Source organism: Bubalus bubalis, chromosome 16, assembly GCF_019923935.1.
Source record: "Bubalus bubalis isolate 160015118507 breed Murrah chromosome 16, NDDB_SH_1, whole genome shotgun sequence".
NCBI classification, from domain to species: Eukaryota; Metazoa; Chordata; class Mammalia; order Artiodactyla; family Bovidae; genus Bubalus; species Bubalus bubalis.
The window spans coordinates 32,442,771-32,464,927 of NC_059172.1; the positions used below are offsets into that span (position 1 = coordinate 32,442,771).

The 22,157-nt window shown below is 36.9% G+C and overlaps 1 protein-coding gene across 1 annotated transcript in view; it reads left to right on the plus strand.

Moving 5' to 3' along the window:
- Positions 1-22,157, plus strand: part of FCHSD2 (FCH and double SH3 domains 2) — a 238,764-nt gene that overhangs the window by 200,268 nt on the left and 16,339 nt on the right. Inside the window, exon 13 of the mRNA XM_006064686.4 lies at positions 10,169-10,330. Coding sequence (XP_006064748.1) covers positions 10,169-10,330 — 162 coding nt within the window. The remainder of the gene's footprint in view (positions 1-10,168; positions 10,331-22,157) is intronic.

Consider the following 22,157-nt stretch of genomic DNA (forward strand, 5'->3'; position numbering starts at 1 on the left):
GTGACCCCATGGGCTGTAGCCTACCAGGCTCCTCTGTCCATGGGAGTTCCCAGGCAAGAATATTGGGATGGGTTGCCGTTTCCTTCTCCCAGGGATCTTCCCGACCCAGGGATCAAACCCGTGTCTCCTGCATTGCAGGTGGATTCTTTACCACTGAGCCACTTGGGAAGCTGCTCAGTCCTCATTGCTACAAGGTTAATGAAATGCTAAGGGTGACCCTGCTATAAAAACAAAATTTCCAATCATATATATCCAAATTTATATTACCTTCAGATTTATTTATTGCAAGGTGATACTGTACTCTTATAATGTAGCATGTTGGTAGACGTCTTAACTAATCACTTTCTTCAGTTTTTAATGTGAGAAGTTTTCAAATGTACAAAAAAGATGAAGAGTATTTATTTTTCAACATGCTAAATCAACTATTAATATTTTACAGTATAAAATTTATGAGTGTATTTCTGTGCTATAAGTTACAAGTTTAAAGGCCTGATCATAGTCTTATTTTAGGCAAGAATACTTTATAGATGATACTGTTTTTCATCATAGTATGTTTTTATCAAGTTTTCTCACAATTGATGCTAAGAATAGTCACTTTCAATTTAGGTGGTACTACCAAATCTTTCCACTGTTAAAGTTCTTTTTTCTTTTTCCATTGCAATTAACAAGTATTAGTCACCTCCAGTGGCAGCAAGTGAGTCTTTTTCTCCCTTTCTTAAGTATCATTACAATGTCATCCTGAAATTTTAAAAATCAATTTTATTAAGGTATAATATACATAAAATGTAACCATTTCAAGTAAACATTTTCATGGGCTTTGACAAATGCATACCCCTATATATCTATCTCCACAGCCAAGATAGAAAATATTTCTGTCATCCCAAAAATTCTTTTGTGACCAGGCAACAAATGATCTGATGTCAAATAGGTTAGTTCAATTCCAACAACATGAATAATACATCACTTGATATTGTCCTACACATCACATATAAAGATGACCTCACACACTTTTACCAGCCTTATTTTTTATCATAATCTCAGTTTGATGAGTTGTTATGTGTTCAAGTTCATGAATCTTTTCTTCTGTAGTTATAACCTGCTATTAAGGCTATCCTGTGAATTTTTATTTCATATATTACATTTTTAGGTCTATAAGTTTGGTTTGGTTCCTTGTATCTGACAGTTCACTCTTGTTTATTTTCATGATGTCCTTTTAGTCCTTATGTATATTTATAAAAGTGTCTTTAAAGTTCTCATCTACTCATTCTATGATTTCTCACTCTCTACTGACTGATTTTTCCTTTGGTTGTGGCTTGTATTTTTCTCTTATTCAAATACTTAGTACTTTTTTTTTTTTCACTGAATACAAGAAATAGTGACTGTTTGGCTATTGAGTGAGTGTCTGGATTCTCTTTTCCTCTGTTAAAGCCTGTTGAGTTTTGTTTGGGCAGCCAGCTCAGTTTGATCTGCAGATCAGTTAGATCTGTTCAAGACTTATTTTTAAGCTTTGTTTAGATTGGTTTAGAGTAGCCTTTCCAGTAGGTCTAGTTTAGCCTTATTACTAATGGATCTCCTTTCTGCCATTTCTTCTTATGCCTTGAGAATCCAACAAGATCTCTGGTCTCTCAGCTCTGGCTGTATAGAAATGCAACATCTTTCAGCCCTATACAATCTCTGGGATTTTTTTTTTCAGTTCACAGCTCCATGGTAGACATTCTTTCCATAGTACTTATTCTTTGTGTCTCCTCATGGAGTCCCACTTTATGTACTTTCAATTTATTATGGATTTTTATTCATTTGATTTTTTTTAATATTATAGTTATTCTACTTTAAGCCCCATATTGTCTAAATTTGGCCAGTGGGAGTCCATTTAAGCTAACTTCTGTGTCCTTTTCATATTACTCTTCTTAGTCTTTTAACATAATTTGCTTTCTAGCACAGCAAGCTATCTTACTGCTGTTCAGTTGCTCAGTCATGTCCAACTCATTGCAGCCCCATGGACTGCAGCATGCCAGGCTTCCCTGTCCTTCACCATCTTCTGGAGCTTGCTCAAACTCATGTCCATTGAGTTGGTGATGCCATCCAATCTCACCCTCTGTCATCCCCTTCTCCTCCTGCCTTCAGTCTTTCCCAGCATCAGGGTCTTTTCTAATGTGTCAGGTGGCCAAAATATTGGAACTTCAGCTTCAGCATCAGTCCTTCCAATGAATATTCAAGATTGATTTCCTTTAGGATTGACTATATTAATCTCCTTGCAGTCCGTGGGACTCTCAAGAGTCTTCTTGAACACCACAGTTCAAAAGCATCAATTCTTTGGCACTTAGCTTTCTTTATGGTCCAACTCTCACATCCATACATGACTACTGGAAAAACCGTAGCTTTACTAGACGGACCTTTGTCAGCAAAGTAATATCTCTGATTTTTAATTTGCTGTCTAGGTTGGTCATAGCTTTTCTTCCAAGGAGCAAGCGTCTTTTATTTTTATTTTTATTTTTTGCGTCTTTTAATTTCATGGCTGCAGTCACCATCTGCAGTGATTTTGGAGCCCAAGAAAATAAAGTCTGTCACTGTTTCCATTGTTTCTCCATCTATTTGCCATGAAGTGATGGGACCGGATGCCATGATCATTTTTTGAATGTTGAGTTTTAAGCCAGCTTTTTCACTCTCCTCTTTCACTTTCATCAAAAGGCTCTTTAGTTCCTCTTCACTTTCTTCCATAAGGGTGGTGTCATCTGCATGTCTAAGGTTATTGATATTTCTCCCGGCAGTTTTGGTTCCAGCTTGTGCTTCATCCAGCCTGGCATTTCGCATGATGTTAGACAATAACTCTGCATAGAAGTTAAATAAACAGGGTGACAATGCAGCCTTGATGTACTGCTTTCCCAATTTGGAACCAGTCTGTTGTTCCTTATCTAGTTCTAACAGTTGGATCTTGACCTGCGTACAGGTTTCTCAAGAGGCAGGTAAGGTGGTCTGGTATTCCCGTCTCTTGAAGAATTTTCCAGTTTGTTGTGATCCACATAGTCAAAGGCTTTAGTGTGGTCAGTGAAGCAGAAGTAGATGTTTTTCTGGAATTCTCTTGCTTTTTCTGTGATTCAGTGGATGTTGGCAATTGATCTCTGGTTCCTCTGTCTTTTCTAAATAACAGCTTGAACATCTGGAAGTTCTTGGTTCAGGTACTGTTGAAGCATAGCTTGGAGGATTTTGAGAATTAATTACTTTGCTAGCATGTGAAATGAGTGAAAGCTATCTTAGGCTTGCTTTGTATTCTCTCTGCCCATATTTAGAATTAACCTTTTCTCCAAGAAGCCCTGATTTCTTTTAGTATATAGAATAATATTTAGATACCAAAGTCTAGGCTGTGAAGGTGCTTATTGCACCTGGTTTGTGGTATAGAAATAAATGGGAGTCATCTATTTCTTGGCCCTTTCTTTGTGGTTTAGAGCTAGGAATTTTTTTAGAATCATGAGTTCATACTGATATTCCCAGTTAAAATTTAAAATTGGAAAGATTTTATTAAACTTCTTTGGCTTTTATGTGTATATCTTTTATTTTATATTGAGATTTTTAGTTCCTATATTATCATGATATTTTATTTGCTTTATTCTGCATATGTATTAAATAGTTTCAAAATTAAAATGCAAATATTAATAATACTACAGAGTGACATTTAAGATCTCTTGGAATTCTTCTTGAATGTAGACTATATCTCTTCAAGGGTTTCTGCTTCTGATAATAAGGGACTAGCTTATATCCTCTTTTAGATAACAATTACTAATCTAATCTAGGGTAAAAATATTTAAAATACCTATTTGATAGAACTGGAAAATGCCCCAAAGCATATAAGAACTTGAGAGGAATAGACTGTTCAAAGAATGGGACTATACTTGGTGGCATTTACATTTTACAGCTCTTCCTGAAGGGCTGTACAACTAAGATTCAAGCAGAGAGCCTCAGCCTCACTGGCTTGAGCTGGGAAGTCAGGGAGTTCTCAGATTTGCATATAAATAGCCATCCAAATCCTTGGCCAAACCTAAATAGACATGTGGAACAGAAACTCCAAGGAACTTGGCAAGAAACAACAGCTAGAAGGCTCCCCCCCGCCCCCCTCCAAAAAAATGAGCATAAATTTCAGCTGTTGTTCATCACAGGGAAGCAATGCTAATCATTAGAAAATGGAAGTGATTATATTAATATCAGACAAAATAGGTGGCATAAGAAATGTTAAGAGAGATGATGATTCATAATGATTAAAAAGAAGTACAGTTCATCAAAACAATCCTAAATGTGTTTGTAGCTAATAATAGTTACAGAATAGTTCATATAAAAACTGACAACAAAATGAAAAATAAACACATCTATAATCGTAGTTTGAGACTTCAGCCTTCCGTTCTGTAGTTGATAGAACAAGGAGCTATAAAATTAATAAATATATAGAAGACTTGAATAACACATGAACCAACTTTACCTAATAGACATTTATAGAACCCTCCACTCCACAGGAGTAGAATATACTGTTATGTTCTTTTAAAGTAGACATGGAGAAATTCCCTGGTAGTCTAGGGGTTAAGACTTTGTGCTTTCACTGCTGGGGGCCTGGGTTCAATCCCTGGTCAAGGAACTAAGCTCCCACAACCCATGAGGCCTGGACAAAAAATAATAATAATAATATAAATAAAGTAGATAGAGAATATTTAGCAAGACCATAGGCTATACCACAAACCCATGTCACTGAGTCTGAAAGGATGTTATGTGGAGTATGTTCTCTGGCCCATCAGAATAAAATTAGAAAGCAGTAACAGAAAGATATCCCAGATATTTGGGAATTAAATTATTTAAGTACAGTAATTTGTTGTTGCCCTTAGGGGGAAAAAAATCCAGCTTAATGGCAAAAACAACTATGATTTATTGTCTTTCATTATCTGGGTTTTGTCTGTGTAGTTCTTCCCATGACTTGCCCATGATTACTCAAAGAGCTGCACACAGCTAGAGAACTAGGTCTTTTTTCCGTATGGCCCTCCATCCTCAAATAGGCTAAACAGGTCTTCCTCACATAGTGGAGGCATATACCAAGAAATCAAGTCCTAGTAACACTCTTATCAAGCCTCTGCTTTTATCAGATTTGTATATGTTCCATTGGCCAAAAAGATAATCATATGGACAAGGCCACAATCAATGTGGGAGGGGATGCATGGAGACTCCCATGTTTCATTGGACGTAACCTTTTACCACAATTGATATGACCTTGGTTAAATCATTTTTTCACCTATTCAGTAGAGTTTGTGATATACATTCTCAGGCTTGTTGTATGAATTAAATGAAATAGTATAATTATATAGTACCTAGTATATATGATAAAAGTTGTTTGGGGGTGAGGAGGGGTTTAAGATACCAAAAGTAATTGAGTGGCAAATGGTATTATCTACCAGTATTCATTTCCTACTGTGTGCACTGACCTAAATAGTAGGGTTACAAATAGACACAGTTCTTATCCTTAGAGAAATGATATTTTGAATATAAGTTAATTAAGCCCAAATTAGGTTTACAGATTTTGTAACTGTCAAAAAGTTTCATAAACTCAACCGTGGTGTGACACTTGGATACGCGTATGTTCAGTTTTACATTAAAGTTGGTTAATTGACAGTGTTAATACACCAAGGTTATATATCTTAAAAGATCTGACTTTTTAAAACATCATTTTAAAAAGTTCTATCTTTTTACAAGTTTTAAAGATGATTTGGTCAAGCAGTATCTGGAATGCCATCCAGTTTCAGAGAATGATGCTCTGCAGAATTTTAATTAATTGGCAGATCATCAAAATGCACTTGAAAACACTGCAAAGTTCTGCTTTTAAATAGTTGTTGAAATATAAACAGTTGGAACTCTGAAGAAAGGCTAACATAGTTTATTCTGGAACTGCAGTCTAAGTTTGCAAATACCATGTTCTTTAATTGTTTGGCAAAGTACCGACAAAAATAAATCTTATGAAAACTACACTAATTAGATTTGAGAAAATATAATATACTGATCTCTCTTATGTGTGTGTGTGTGTATGTGTCTTTTTCTCCCTCTCTTTCTTTGTATTTTCTTTGATTCTCTGCTTTAGCAGTTAAATGACTTAGTTATAATTTCCAAAAAGAGGTTTGTTAGTTTACTCATTTTTTAAAAACATTTCATTGCCTATATTAGTTTAAAATACATACTAGAATGGTTCTGAGACTACCGGATATCCACATGCAAAAGAATGAAGCTAGACCCTGACTTCACACCATATATAAAAATAAACTCAACTCAGAATGATCAAATACCCATAAAACAGTTAAAACTATAAAACCCTTATAAGAAACATGGGGATTAACCTTTGTGACCTTGAATTAATTTCTTCGATATGACACCAAAAACCCAAGCTACAAAAGAAAATAAATAAATTGGACTTAATCAAAATTTTAACTTTTATGTATCACTGTTAAGAAGTGAAAGACAGCCCATAGAATGGGGGAAAATATTTGCAAATCATTGCAGATGGTGACTGCAGCCATGAAATTAAAAGATGCTTGCTTCGTGGAAGAAAAACTATGACAAACCTAGACAGCATATTAAAAAGCAGAAAATAAAAAATCAGAGACATTACTTTGCCGACAAAGTTCCATCTAGACAAAGCTATGGTTTTTCCAGTAGTCATATATGGACGTGAGAGCTGGACCATAAAGAAAGCTGAGTGCCGAAGAGTTAAGGCTTTTAAACTGTGGTGTTGGAGAAGACTCTGGAGAGTCCCTGGGACTGCTAGGAGATCAAACCAGTCCATCCTAAAGGAAATCAGTCCTGAGTATTCATTGAAAGGACTGATGCTGAAGCTGAAACTCCAATACTTTGGCTACCTGATGTGAAGAGCTGACTCATTGGAAAAGACCCTGAAGCTGGGAAAGATTGTAGGCAGGAGGACAAGGGGACAACAGAGGAAGAGATGATTTGATGGCATCACCGACTCAATGGACATGAGTTTGAGCAAGCTCCAGGAGTTAGTGATGGACAAGGAGGCCTGGCGTGCTGCAGTCTGTGGGGTCACAGAGAGTTGGACACGCTGAGTGACTAAACTGACCTGATTTGCAAATCAGATATCTAATAAGGGACTTTTTATCTAAAATACATCAAAAGGCTTACAATAAAAAGACAAAGACACAATAAAAACAGTAAAAAGACAACCCAACTTTAAAATGGACAAAAGTTCTAAACAGACATTTTTCCAAAGAAGATATACAGATGATTAAAAAGCACATGAAAAGATGCTTGACATCGTTAGTCATCAGGGAACAAATCAAAACCAGAGTGAAATGCCACTTCACACCAACTTCGATGGCTAGAGTCAAAACTGGCAAACATTAGCAAGTGTTGCCAGGATGTGAAGAAATGGTAATGTTCATACCCTGCTGGTGTGATCGTTAAGTGAGATAGCTGCTTTGAAAAACAATTTCCCCAAATGGTCAAACATACTGTGACTTTATAACTGAGTAAGTCCAGTCCTAGGTATTTATCTACAAGAAATGAAAACATAGGTCTACAGGAAAACTTGTACACTGATGTATAAGTTGTATACAAATGTTCATAGCAACATTTTCATATTAGCTGAAAAGTTGAAACAACCCATCAACTGACAAATGGATAAACAAAATGTGTTATATCCATGCAATATCCATAAAAAGGAATGAATTACTTATACATGTTACAACATGGATGGACTTTAGAAATATTATTCTAAGTAAGAGAAGCCAGACAGGAAATATTGTATGGTTCTATTTATATTAAATGTTCAGAATAGGCAAATCTAAAACCTGGGTTGTGAAGATCCCCTGGAGATGGGAAAGGCCACCGACTCCAGTATTCTGGCCTGGAGAATTCCGTGAACTGTACAATCTATGAGGTCACAAAGAATCCGACACGACTGAATGACTTTCACTTTCTTTCATAGAGAAAGACGGTAGGTTAGTGGTTCCAGAGGCTACAGAGAATAAGGGATAGGGGAGCAATAGCTAAAGGACATGGCGGGGCTGTGGGGAGGTCTGGAGGTGATTGAACTGTTCTAAAGTTGTGGTGACAGCGCCACAGTTAAAATGGACAAGGATCTGCTGTATGGCACGAGCGCAGGGAACTCTGCTCAATATTATGTGACAACCTAAATGGGATAGTAATTTGAAAAAGAATAGATACATGTATATGTATATACACATACATGTATATGTATAGCTGAATCACTTTGCTGTATACCTGAAACTGTCACATTGTTAAATAACTATACTCCAATTTAAAATAAAAAGTTAAAAAATAAATAAAGTTGTGATAATTGCATGTGTCTGTGAATATGCTGTAAGTCAAGTGTATTATATAATTTAAATGAGTAAATTATATGTGCACTTTATCTCAATAAAGTTGTTACCAAGAAAAAATTATTAGAAGAAACAGATTTTTGCAAGTCTGTTTGCCAAGTAGTGTGCCACAAGCCAGAATCTTTAATTACTGTATATTAAGGTCTATGTGATATCCAAAACCACTGAATTGTGTACTTTAAAGTGACTAATATGGTTAATCTTATATAATATGAATTTTTATCTCTCTCTCTCTTTTTTTTTTCCCTTTGGCTGCCCCATGTGGCATATAGAATCTTAGTTTCCCATCCAGGGATCAAACTTGTGCCCCCTGCAGTGGAAGAGTGGAATCTTAACCACTGGAGTGCCAGGGAAGTCTCACTGTGCAAAACTTAGAAATACAAAATAAATTTAACAATGAGAGCTCAGTGAAAGAAGTCAGAGCTCAGATCCTTTTTGATACCAACTCCCTTAGCAGAGAGTCCAGAGAGTGATCAAAATTGTATACTGTAAGGGCTCAGTGAGCACACTTGTTTGTCCAAGAGTCCCATAGAAGGCCATCCAGTGAAGGTTCTCAAAATTATCTCAATGGTGCCTTCAAATGTTGAGGAAGACACCACCACTCTTAATACAAAGAACAGTGAGGCTGAGTTTACTACTTGCTAAAGCAAAAAAAAGAATGATATTTACAAAATATAATCTCTCTGACAAAGTAGAACTGATGCAAAGGGTTTTGAGAAGTGTGGGTTTCAGGGACTGGCAGATTTTCAAAACTGGAAATGTACTACATACTTGCACACCACTTTTAACTGATGTATAGAGATAGGACTTCCCTAGAAGTTGGTAGGGAAGGAGGTCTATTCTTCCCTAGACAGTGAAGAATCCGTCTGCAATGCAGGAGACCTGGGTTTGATCCCTGGGTTGGGAAGATCCCCTGGAGGAGGGCATGACAGCCCACTCCACTATTCTTGCCTGGAAAATCCCCACAAACAGAGGAGCCTGGTGGACTACAGTCTATGGGATCTCTAAGAGTCAGACACAACTGAGTGACTAAGCACTAGCACACAGAGATTGGTGGACTGTTGGAAGCAGGAGTGCAAGCTTGACTGCGGATCTTACTGGAGTGAGGCTGTGGTTGACTGGCTGCCTTGCCGAAGCGAGGGACTGTCATTGATTGGCTGACTTAGAGGCATGGCTACTGGGCAAAGCAGTTACTGTTTGATTGGGACAGGTTTGAAGTAATTCTATGATTACTTGCTTATGGCTTGGAACAAGAGCTAAAGAACAGGCAGTGTTTCCTTTTCTTGAATTTGGAGCATAGAAACTTCTTTTATTCCTCAACATCTCCTGTTTCTGGTAGCTGCATTAGAATCTAATTTAAAATCTTTACTCAGTAGGCAGTCAGGAATCACGGGTGTTTTTAAGCAGAGAAGTGACTGATGAGATCGTTCCTAGACTTGTAAAAGGTGGATTATAGAGGAAAAGAGAAAGTCCAGGAAATGGTTTAGAAGGCTGTTGAAAATGTTAAACTTTAGAATGTTCTGAGGCGTAGCCTTATTAACAGGAGAGGAAAGCAGACTTTATGTTGCATTAACATCTTCCTTTTCCTTCCCGGTTACCTCTCTCTCTCTCTCTCTCTCTCTCTCTCTCTCTCTCTCTCTCATCAAGTGAAAAATTAACATCTATGCCAAGGAAGAATTACTAGTGAATATCAAGATTGTCCTAATTACTAAATCAGGAATAACTTTAAATCAATTAATTTGAGGAAAGAATGCTTTGCTTTCTGACCATTTTCTTGGTTCTCTTAGATAATTAAGTTGAAAGCTGAAGCCCGACTGGACCTACTAAAGCAGATTGGCGTTTCTGTCGACACATGGCTAAAGAGTGCAATGAACCAAGTGATGGAAGAACTGGAAAATGAACGATGGGCCCGCCTTCCTGCAGTGACTAATAACGGAACCTTACACTCGGTACAGTTTCTCTTGAATATGATGGGCTAACTCCACTGAAGGATGCTCTCCTATGACTGTGTAACCAAACTTGATAATAGCCAAAATTTTAAAGAAAAAGTAATGGATTTTCTAATGGTTTGTGGTTTTTTCCTTTAGTCTATCACTAATTGAGTTAAACTTAGTGTAGGAAAGAAAGAGAGAAGAAAAGAATAGTACTTTTTTAAAATGTGCATTATATAGTGACAAAATATTATCACTAGTAGATTTATCATTATCCCATTCATAAAAGTAGATATATTTCTTATCCGGAGGTAGCAGGATAAAAATTTTAGTCTAATGTTTCCAGAGTTTTCAGAGGTCTTCTTCAGTGTAAATGAAAATAAACATCCGAAGCATTGTAAACAGTGTTAAAGAAGGGAAAGGAACACAGTCTATGACTTAGTCTGTTCAGTTCACAAGGACTGTCACACTCTGCTCACAGTCTCTTTCTTTCATCAGGGAGACAGTGCTACAGGTATAGGTTTATGAATAAGGCCAGAACTCATGCTTAAGTTTTCTTACTTCAGGTTAAGAGTGTTCTCCACTCTGATGTCATCCAGTTCAACCATGGTTTTCCATCCTGGAAATCTGAGTATCAGAAAAGTTCAGTGATTTGCCTGATATTACATAGGTGGATATATAATGCCTTGCTGGTCAAACTATTTTTTCCTGCTATCTCCCTACCCATTATTCTCTTTCATCCAGTTTATTTCCATATGGCATTTATTACAATCTGTATTTGTCTTCTTGTTTAATTTTATTTATCATCTATCTTCTTCCCTGAAATGTAATTTCCATGCCTACCTGGTTCACTGTTCTGCACAGCAAAGTGTCTGGCACATGTCAGTACAAAGTGAATGAATCAACAGATAAATGGAATAGTGTGTGTGCTCAGTTTCTCAGTCATGTCTGACTCTTTGCAACCCGCTAGACTGTAGCCCACCAGGCTTCTCTGTCTATGGAACTTTCCAAGCAAGAATACTGGAGTGGGTTGCCATTTCTTACTTCAGGGGATCTTCCCAACTCAGGGATCAAACCTATGTCTCTTTGTCTCCTGCATTGGCAGGTGGATTCCTTACCTCTGCACCACCTGGGAAGCCCAGATGGCATAGTAGCAAACTAAAACTCTAATCTCCTGACTTTCCACTATATTCATAATGCCTCTTCAATATTTGTGCTCTTCAGATAAAAGGAATTGAGCTAGAGAAAGTGGCCATAGTTTAAGAACATTCCTGGAAGTTTTGTCAGTTTTTTCACATGGCATTCTGACTTTCTAATGAGAATATGCTTGTACATTTAAAGAAGATTGTGAGTGTATGTGCATTTTAAGGAAAAGCAGTCTACTGAAGGTTTATTTTTATTTCACTATTAATGGTAATCCAGCTGGGGAAAATAAGTACATATCACCTATTTGACGTTGGAGTTAGAAGAACTTAGCCTGTTTCAAATACAACAGAGTTGCTCTGTCTCATGGAATGTCTCTTCCCATTGCGTCTTTTTAAAAGCCACAACTTCCATCTAATTCATGTTATTCTGTTTAACAAAGCTTACAATGATAACAAATTCCAGATACATTCTTGCTTTTGGCTTCTTCAACAGTACTTACTGTTGGCAACTTATCAACCCCATGGTTTTCCTCAGACTAGCATCTTTTCTATCAACTGGGCAGGCATTTATCCCTATGTGCCCACTTCCTGGCAAATTGGAGATGAACAAGACTTGGTATTTCTCCTCAAAAAGCTTACACACTGGTAGAGCAGACAGACTTCTATGGATCTTAATGATACATGGAAGTGTATGACTGAACTATTGTGTAGCAAACTTGAACTTGATAACTACTAACTCCTTAGCACATATTGGAAAAAGTCTCTGGATTTCAGAAATTCTAAGATACCCTCCAGCTCCAAAATCTCATGGTTTTGTAAAATTGTATCAGAAAAACTTAACATATCTTATTATTGCATTTCACTTTATTGTGCTCACAAACAATTGCATTTTTTTAACAAATTAAAGGTTTCCTTTTTCATTTTACGTTTGTTATGGTGATCTGTGATCAGCGATCTGTGATGTTACCACTGTAACATTTTGGGGCACCACAAATCCCACCTGTTAATTGATAAATGTTTGTGTGTTTTGACTGCTTCCCTGACTAGCCATTCCTCTGTCTATCTCCGTCTCTTCTGGCCTCCCTATTCCTAGAGATGCAACCATATTGAAATTAGGCTGATTAATAATCTATAGAGTGGTCAGGTGAAAGGGAGAGTTGCACATCTCTCAGTCTGAATCAAAAGCTAGAAATGATTGAGCTTAATGAGAAAGGAACATCAAAAGCCAACATAGGCCAAAAGCTAGACCTCTTGAGCCAAATGTTTGGCCATGTTATGGATGCAAATGAAAAGTTCTTAAGGGAGATGAAAAGTACTACTCCAGTGAATATGTGAATGATAAGAAAGAAAAAAAGCTTTATTACTGGTAGCAAGGAAGTTTTAGTGGTCTGGATAAATGATCAAACCAGCCACAACATTCCATTAAGCCAAGCTTAATCCAGAGCAAGGCCCTAACTGTTTTCAATTCTATGAAGCCTGAAAGAAGTAAGGAAGCTGTAAAAGAAAAGTTGGAAGCTAGCAGAGGTTGATTCATAAAGTTTAAGGAAAGAAACTGTCTTTGTAACATATAAGTGCAAGGTGAAGCAGCAAATGCTAATGACGGAAGCTACAGCATGTTATCCAGAAGATCTAGCTAAGATCATTAATGAAGGTAGTCACACTGAAAAATAGATTTTTCAATGTAGACAGAATAGCTTTGCCATGGGAAAAGATGTCACCTAGGACTTACATAGATAGAGAGAAGGCAATGCCTGGGCTTCAAAGCTTCGAAGCACAGGCTGACTGTTTTGTTAGGGGCTAAGGAAGCTGGTGACTTTAAGTTGAAGCCGGTGCTCATTTACCATTCTGAAAATTCTAGGAACTTTAAGGCAATGGCACCCAACTCCAGCACTCTTGCTTGGAAAATCCCACTGATGGAGGAGCCTGGTAGGCTGCAGTCCATGGGGTTGCGAAGAGTTGGACACGACTGAGTGACTTCCCTTTCACTTTTGACTTTCCTGCATTGGAGAAGGAAATGGCAACCCACTCCAGTGTTCTTGCCTGGAGAATCCCAGGGACAGTGGAGCCTGGTGGGCTGCCGTCTATGGGGTCGCACAGAGTCGGACACAACTGAAGCGACTTAGCAGCAGCAGCAGGGACTTTAAGAATTATGCTAAGTCTACTCTGCTATGCTCTGTAAATGGAACAAAACCTGGATGACAGTGTATCACTTTACAACATGTCTTTATGAATATTTTATACCCACTGTTTAAGATCTACTACGCAGTCTTCCCTGGTGGCTCAGTGGTAAAGAATCTGCCCTGCCAATGCAGGAGACAGGGGTTTGATCCTTAGTTTGGGATGATGCCACATGCCACAGAGCAACTAAGCCCGTGAGCCACAACTGCTGAGCCCATGTGCTGCAGCTACTGAAACCTGCGTCCCTGGAGCCTGTGCTCTGCAACAAGAGAAGCCACCGCAATGCGAAGCCCTCCCACTGCAGCTAGAGAGCAGCCCCTGCTTGCCACAACTAGAGAAAAGCCCATGCAGCAACCAAGACCTAGCACAGCCAAAAAACAAATAAATTTTTTTTTAATTTTAAAAGATCTACTACTCAGAAAAAAAGATTCCTTTGCAAATATTACTGTTCATTGGCAATGCACCTGGTCGCCCAAGAGCTCTGATGGAGATGTACAATGAGATTCATGTTGTTTTCATACCTGCTAATACAGTATCCCTTTGGTAGCCCATGGATCAAGGAGTAATTTTGATGTTCAGGTCTAATGACTTAAGATATACATTTCATAAGTCTGTAGTTGCCTTAGATAGTTATTCTTCTGATGCCTCTAGGCAGAGTAAGTTAAAAACCTTTTGGAAAGGATTCACCATTTTAGATGCCACTTAGAACACTCATGATTCATGGGAAGAGGTCAAAATATCAATATGAACAGGACTTTGGAAGTTGATTCCAACCCTCATGGATGACTTTGAGGGATTCAAGAATTCAGAGGAGGAAGTAATGCAAGAGAAGTAGTAATAGCAAGAGATCTAGAACTAGAAGTGGAGCCTCAAGATGTGACTGATTGCTGCAATCATGTAATAAAACTTTAATGGATTAAGAGTTACTTCTTATGTATGAGCAAAGAAAGTGGTTTCTTGAGATGGAATTTACTCCTGGTGAAGATGTTGTGAAGACTGCTGATGTAACAACAAAAGGTTTAGACTATTACATGACCTTAGTTGATAAATCAGGGTTTAAGAGGATTGCCTCCAGTTTTGAAAGTTTTACCGTGGGTAAAATGCTATCAAATAGCTTTGCATGCTACAGAGAAATAGTTCATGAGAGGAAGAGTCAGTCAGTGCCACAAACTTCAGTGTTATCCCATTTTAAGAAATTGCCATGGACACCCCAACTTTCAGCAGCCACCACCTTGATCAGTCAGTATCCATCAACACTGAAGCAAGACCTTTTTACCAGCAAAAAGATTATGACTCACTGAAGACTCAAATGATAGCATTTTTTGGCTATGAAGTATTTCTTAATTAAGGTATATAAATTTTTTAGACATACAGTATTGCATGCTTAATAACTACAGTATAATGTAAACATAGATTTATGTGCATAGAGATCAAACCAGTCAATCCTAAAGGAAATCAGTCCTGAATATTCATTGAGGACTCATTGGAGCTAAAGCTCCAATACTTTGGTCACCTGATGCATAGAACTGACTCACTGGAAAAGACCCTGATGCTGGGAAAGATTGAAGGCAGGAGGAGAAGTAGATGACAGAGGATGAGTTGGTTGGATGGCATCACTGACTGGATGGACATGAGTTTGAGCAAGCTCCAGGAGTTGATGATGGACAGGGAAGCCTAATGTTCTGCTGTCCATGGTGTCACAAAAAGTCATAGATGACTAAGTGACTGAACTGAACTGACTTTACTGTGGTGGTCCAAATCCAAACCCACAATATCTCCAAGGTATGCTTATACCAGCTTGAAAAATGGGAGAGAAGGAAATGTCCTCACAAAGATAATGTCATTTGGGATAGTCTTTAAAGAAATTTAACAAGAGATAAAGGAAGGCATCTGAGTATGAAGGAAGGAAATGAAGGAGATGTCCCTAGTATAGTATCTGGCAGTGAGTAGTACAGACTGGCTGTAAGTGTTGAATAAATCGGGTATTTTTGACAACTGTCCCGAAACATCAGCTCATCTAGAGACATGTCGTATCCTCTGTGAAAGGAGCATTTTGCAATCCCATTCCACTCTTTCTTCCCTCTAGTCGCTCTTACAGAACCTGTGTTTTCTCGGTTTCAGCTGAGGGATGTATTTTGTGGATGCTCTACTATCAGTATAAATAAGGGAAAGATGTAAGCATAAAATAGTTTAATGAAGTCCCAATATTTATTTAACCTGATTTTAAATGACAACCCTGAAATAACTTGGAGGAATTTGTAGCTCTTCACACTGACAGCTAGCTGGAGAGGAACAGAGAGTAGAAATACACATTCGGGGGCCAAATGATTTCTTCCATTACAGATGCCAGCAAAAGCATTAATCATCAGGTTTAGAATTCCCTTTCATCTGGAAAACATAGTTAATAGTACTATTAGACATTACTAATGTAAAGTGCCCTATAGAGATAAATATTTTTAAAAACGTATATTGTTTATCTTACAGAATAAGGAAGGGACTATACTTTCTTGAGTATTAACTCTTTACCTTCTGTATTATGCTGTGGTACAGAATATAGGAATAGGAAGGGAAAAAATCACAATATAGCAACATTTTTTAATGGAGGGCATTCTACTGGTATAACTGTTCAGTTGATGGTTAATCAGACCCTGCCTACAGTCTCCTATGATTGGATTGCTGCCAGTGACCCAGTCGCCCCTTTTGTCACTTATCCCTTCTCATTTTCTTGCCTTCTCTTACTCAGAAACCCTTACCCAGTTTAAAACCTAATTTTGAAATTATATTTATTATAGAATAGAAAAATTATATAACTAGATAACAAAAAATTAGGAAGTATGGCAGAGAAGAAAATAAAGAAAGCGCCATCCTTATAACAACACTGTTAGCAACTTAATTGAATTCCTTCCTCTTTCTACTATTCCTTTTTTGAACACCTGTATCATAATAAGGTTAATTTTGGGTATTTTTAGCTAACATTCCATATTGACGGATGACCTTCATAATCATCCTTTTCATGTCTGTGTAATATCCCATCAGGAATGCATTTACTTAACTCTTTGTGTTTAGTATTTGGCTTGCCTCCACATAGTCTAAATAACACTCTTTAAAACATTTTTACACATTTTTCCATACCGGGGATTTTTTTTTCTGTAAGTTAGAATCTTAGAATTACTGAGTCAGAGATTCTTAGTTTGAGGTTGGTTTATTTTTGTTCTTTCTGTCTGTTGTTTTTTCCCCTCTAGATTTTCAGACTGTAGCTGACAGTGTTTACATGACTTCCTTGTTTTCAACCACTTCCCCCAACTACTATGCCAAGGCATCCTGACATCTACTCTGTTGGGAAGCATCCCTAAGTATATGAGCATTTCACAGAGTTGCATAGAAATAAGTTCTAGTCTGTTCATTATGAAGATCATGCTAAGTATGTGTTTGAAAGGCAAGAGTAAAGATTTTAAACCTTTAGGATGCTAATTTGGTTCCCATCTGCCTCAGTAATGCTTTATAGTCCTTGCATCCAATGGGCTTTGTTTTTATAACACAGAAACCTGTTTGTTGGCTTGAGCTAAATCCCAAAGAAATGAACAATGGATTTTCATGATGAGAGAAATGTAAACTATAGAAAATAATGGAATACACCTACAAAAATCTTCAGTTGCTTTTTTATTTACAGTATTTCCAGATGGGCATTCATCTTTTTACTGGACTAAACTCCATACTAAAAATGTCCACACTTTTAATGAAACTGACATTTCAGGTTCCCAGTAGGATCAGTTTAATTCAATTCAGTAAGCATGTATTGAGCCTTCACTGCTCATGATACCCTTTGCCAGGGGCTGGAAATTATCTAGCTGCATATAATGACTGTTGGGTTGGTGTCCACAGATCAAGAGAACCAGTGTCTCATACTGACAGCCAAGACCAAAGATAGGCATTGAAAAGCTAGAGCATTTCACTTCTAAGAGAAGTATCTCTAGCCGTTTTATGTTCTTTGACTTTCTCCATAGCCATAACAAGTAAAGTGCTTGACACAGGTCCTAACACATGATACATGTTCAAAAATATTAATCTGAACTTTAAGCAATTTATTCCAGTTCTACCAACTAAGCTAAAAATACTACCGAAAAGAGGGTATTCACTTTGGTAAATCATCTGTTCTGTACCAGGTACCATGTCAGGCACATTCATATATTATTTTAATTAATGATCACAACCATCCTGAATGTATTTACAGATGAGAAGGTAGAAGAATTAACTATCTTGCCCAGCAGCACGCAGCTAGTAAGTGGAGAGAGCTGGGATTAGAACCCAAATATGTCTGCTTCTAAAGCCCTGCTTTTTTTTCTCACTCCTTGGATGACTATTACGCTAACCTTTTTTGTGATTCATTTCAATTGCTGTATCTTTTCTTTTTTCATTTCTTGTTTTAAGCATCTGGTGAATTATCGACTGCCCTATTTTGATGTAATTAATGGTCTTATAGCATCTTCAAGTACTGTGCAACCAGTTGTCATTAAAATTCCCAAGCTTTATTATTCTTAACAGTTTTACTGAAGTATAATTGAAATACAATAGATTACACATATTTAAAAACATACACTTTGTTTGACCTCTTTCATACAGCATAATTATTTTGAGGAGCATCCATGTTGTTACATGTCAGTCTTTTAATTGCTGAGTTATATTCTGTTGTATGAATATACCACAAAATTTGTTTATTCATTCACTCTGATGATGGGCATTTGAGTTGTTTGGGGCTCTTTCAGGTAAAACTGCTATGTGTGTCTGTTTTAGCTGGGTCATATAGTGGCTATATGTTTAACATTTTAAGTAACTCTCAGGCTATTTTCCAAAGTGGTGGTTGTACCATTTTACATTCCTATCAATGGAGTACTAGTGTTCCGGTTGTTCCACTACCTTGCCAATAGCTAGTATGGTCAATCTTATTAATTTTAGATATTTTAATAGGTGTGCAGTAGTGGATCATTATCATTTAATTTACATTTCACTAATAATGTTGAGCATCTTTTCACATGCTTGTTTTCCACATGTATATCTTCTTCAGTGAACTATCCATTCATGTCTTTCAGGCATATTTCATTAGGTTGTTTGTTCTCTTTTTATTGTATTTTGAGAGTTCTTTTTATACTCTGGATACAAATCTTTTATCAGATAGATGATTTATGTAATTTTCTCCCAGTCTGTGCCTTGTCTTTTCATTTTCTTAACGGTATCTTTCGCAGAGCAGAAATTTTTTGGTTGAAGTCCAACTTACTTTTTTTTCTCTTTCACGGACCATGCTGTGATATAACCAGGAAACCTTTGACCAACCCAAAGTCATAAAGATTTTCTTGTACGTTTTATAATTTTAGGTTTTACATTTAAGTTTGTGATTGTATGAGTTAAGAAGAGTGAGTACAATTCTTTTTTCTTGTTGTTGTTGAAAAGACGGTCATTTCTCTACTGAAATGCCTTTACATCTTTGTCAAAAATCAACTAACCATATATGTATGGGTCTGTATTTGGACCTCCTATTCTGTTTCATTGATCTTTTTGCCTAGCTTGATGACAGTGCTGCTGTGTCTTAATTATTGTAACTTTTAAGTCCGGAAGTCAGGTGAAATCTTCCACCTTTCTTCCTTTTCAAAATTGTTTTGGATATTCTCATTCCTTTGCTTTTCCATATGAATTTTAAAATCGGTTTTCTACCAGAAAAACCTACCAGAATTTTTTCATTAGGATTACAGCGAATTTGTAGATCAGCTTGAAGATATTTGATATCATAACAATATTGAGTCTTTCAATTGTCTTTCACTTCTCTAAGCAGTGTTTTCAGTGTGTAGATGTTGCACATCTTTTGTCAGACTTATCTCTAGTTCATAGTTTTTGATGCTGTCCTAATAGTTTTTATTCCAACTTCTGATTTTTCATTACTAACATATAGAAATACAATTTATTTTTGTATATCGATTTTGTATCCTACAACATTGCTAAACTCATTCATTAGTTTTTTTTTAATGTAGATTTTCTATATAGATAATCATGTAACCTCTATACAAATACAGTTTTACTTCTTCCTTTCCAATTCAAAATGCCTTTTATCTCCTTCTATGCTTACTTCCTCCCCACCCCCCCTTATTGTAACAGCTCCAGTGTCCAGTACACTGCTTGAATAGAAGTGGTGAGAACCAATATGATGTTCTTGCGTTGTTCCCAAACTTAGGGAGAAAGCATAGTCTTTCACCATTAAGTATGATGTTCACAGTAGGATTTTTGTAGATGCCCTTTCCCATGTCAAGGAAGTTTCCTCCATTTTTTGTTTAGTTTACTGATAGGAATGGATGTTGAAGTGAAGTGTTCGTTGCTTAATTGTGTCTGACTCCTTGCCACCCCATGGGCTGTAGCCCGCTAGGCTTCTCTGTCCGTGGGACTCTCCAGGCAAGAATGCTGGACTGAATTGCCATTCCCTTCTCCAGAGGATCTTCCTGACTCAGGGATCGAACCCCAGTCTCCTATTGCAGGCAAATTCTTGATTGTTTGAGCTACAGCAAAGTCCTAAATATTAAATGATTTTTCTTATTAGTTTGTTAATATGGTGAAGTACACTGATGATTTTTCACATATTAAACCAACTTTGCATTCCTGATGAACTGTTATCCTTTTTATATATTGATTAGAATTGATTTGTTAAAATTTTGATTAGCATTTTATATGTCTGATTATGGCGGATACTTTATTAGTCTATAGTTTTCTTAAACTGTTTTTGTATGATTTTGGAATAATGCTTGTCTCATAAAATAATTTGAATCCCTTCCTCTTCAATTTTCTGGAAGCCTATGTAGAATTTTTTTCTTCCTTATATGTTTAGTAGAACTCAACAGAGCCTGGACCTGGAGGGGAGTTTTGTGGGAGTTTTTTAAGCAACAAACTCAATTCCTTTAATTGAGATAGGGTTCTTCAACTTAGTCTTCTTGAATAGACTTTGATCATTTGTGTCTTTCAAAAAATTTGTTTGTTTCATGTAAGTTGCCACATTTATTGGCATAAAGTTGTTCATAATATTTTTTATTATTTGATTGTCTGGAGGATCTGTAGTGATATCACTTCTCCTACTCCTTGATGCTGGTTATTTGTTTCTCCTTTTTTTCCCCCTTGATCATCCTACTAGAGGTTTGTAAATTTGATGTATCGTCACCAAAAAACAAAACAGCTTTTGATTTCATTGACTTTTTTCCCTGTTGTTTTCTGTTTTTTTATTTTATTGATTTCTGCTCTTGTTTTTTATTATTTCCTTTTCCTGATTAATTTGGACTTAATTTGCTGTTTCCTAATATTTTTAACATGGAAGCTGAGGTCACTGATGTGAGACTTTACTTCTTTTTCAATATAGGCATGTCATACTAAACATTTCCCACTACATGTTGCTTAAGCACCACCACACAAACTCAGATATATTGTGTTATTATTTCCATTCAATTTTAAATATTTTCTAATTGGTCTTTTAATTTCTTCTTTGTTTCATGGATTGTTTAGAAGTGTTATTGAGTTTCCAAATATTTGGCAATTTTACAGATACCTTTCTGTTAATGACATAATATATTTCCATTGTGGTCAGATAACACACTTGAATCATTTTTAATTTATCAAGACTTGTTTTGTGGCCCATTGTATGGTATATCTCAATAAATGTTCCATGTGTACTTGAAAAGAATATATAATCTGCTATTGTTAGGTGTTATCTTTGATAAATGTCAATTAAATTGGTTTGTAATGTTGTTCAAGTCTTCCGCATCCTTACTGATTTTCTAATTTCTCTACCTGATGCCCTATGCCTTGTGAGGTTTTCTGCTCTGTTAAGAGGGAACAGGAAATGTTCCCAGGCCCGTGTGAATGCTGAGGATGGTTCCCTCTAATCCTTTGAGGGGTTCTATCAGTGGCTTCGAGTCATTCTTGATGTACATGTTCTGATCAGTGCTTAGCTGAAGACTTAAGGAGGACCCTCTGCAGATTTCCTGAGTTCTCTCTATGCATTTCTCTTTTCTTCATTACTGTGCAAGCCCTAGCCACTTTGGCCTTCCTGAAGTCCCAGTTTCATGTCTTCAATTCCAGTAGATCACCAACCTCTTCTAGGTTCCCTCCTGGTGTATGTCATCTTGGAAACTTTTTTCAGGTAGTAGGTTGGGGAAATTGTTTGTTTCCCGCAAGGATCACTGTTCTTCATCACATAATGTCCAGTGTCTTGAAAGCGGTTCTTTTGTAAATTTTGAACAGTTTTTTAGCCTTTTCTGGAAGGTTTAACCCTGGTCCCTGATACTCCATCTTGCCTGGAAACAGAAATCCATTTGGCTGATATTTTCAACATCATCTTTTATAATATACCTGTGTTGTATTTGGAATGATGTTCACAGTGACCACTTTTCTGTCTAGATGGAATTCAGAGGTTCTGCTAGCCACTTACAGGGAGCTGTCTTCCTCTAAGCTGGATATCACCAGATATTTTTTTTTTAATCTATCTTCTCCTTTCC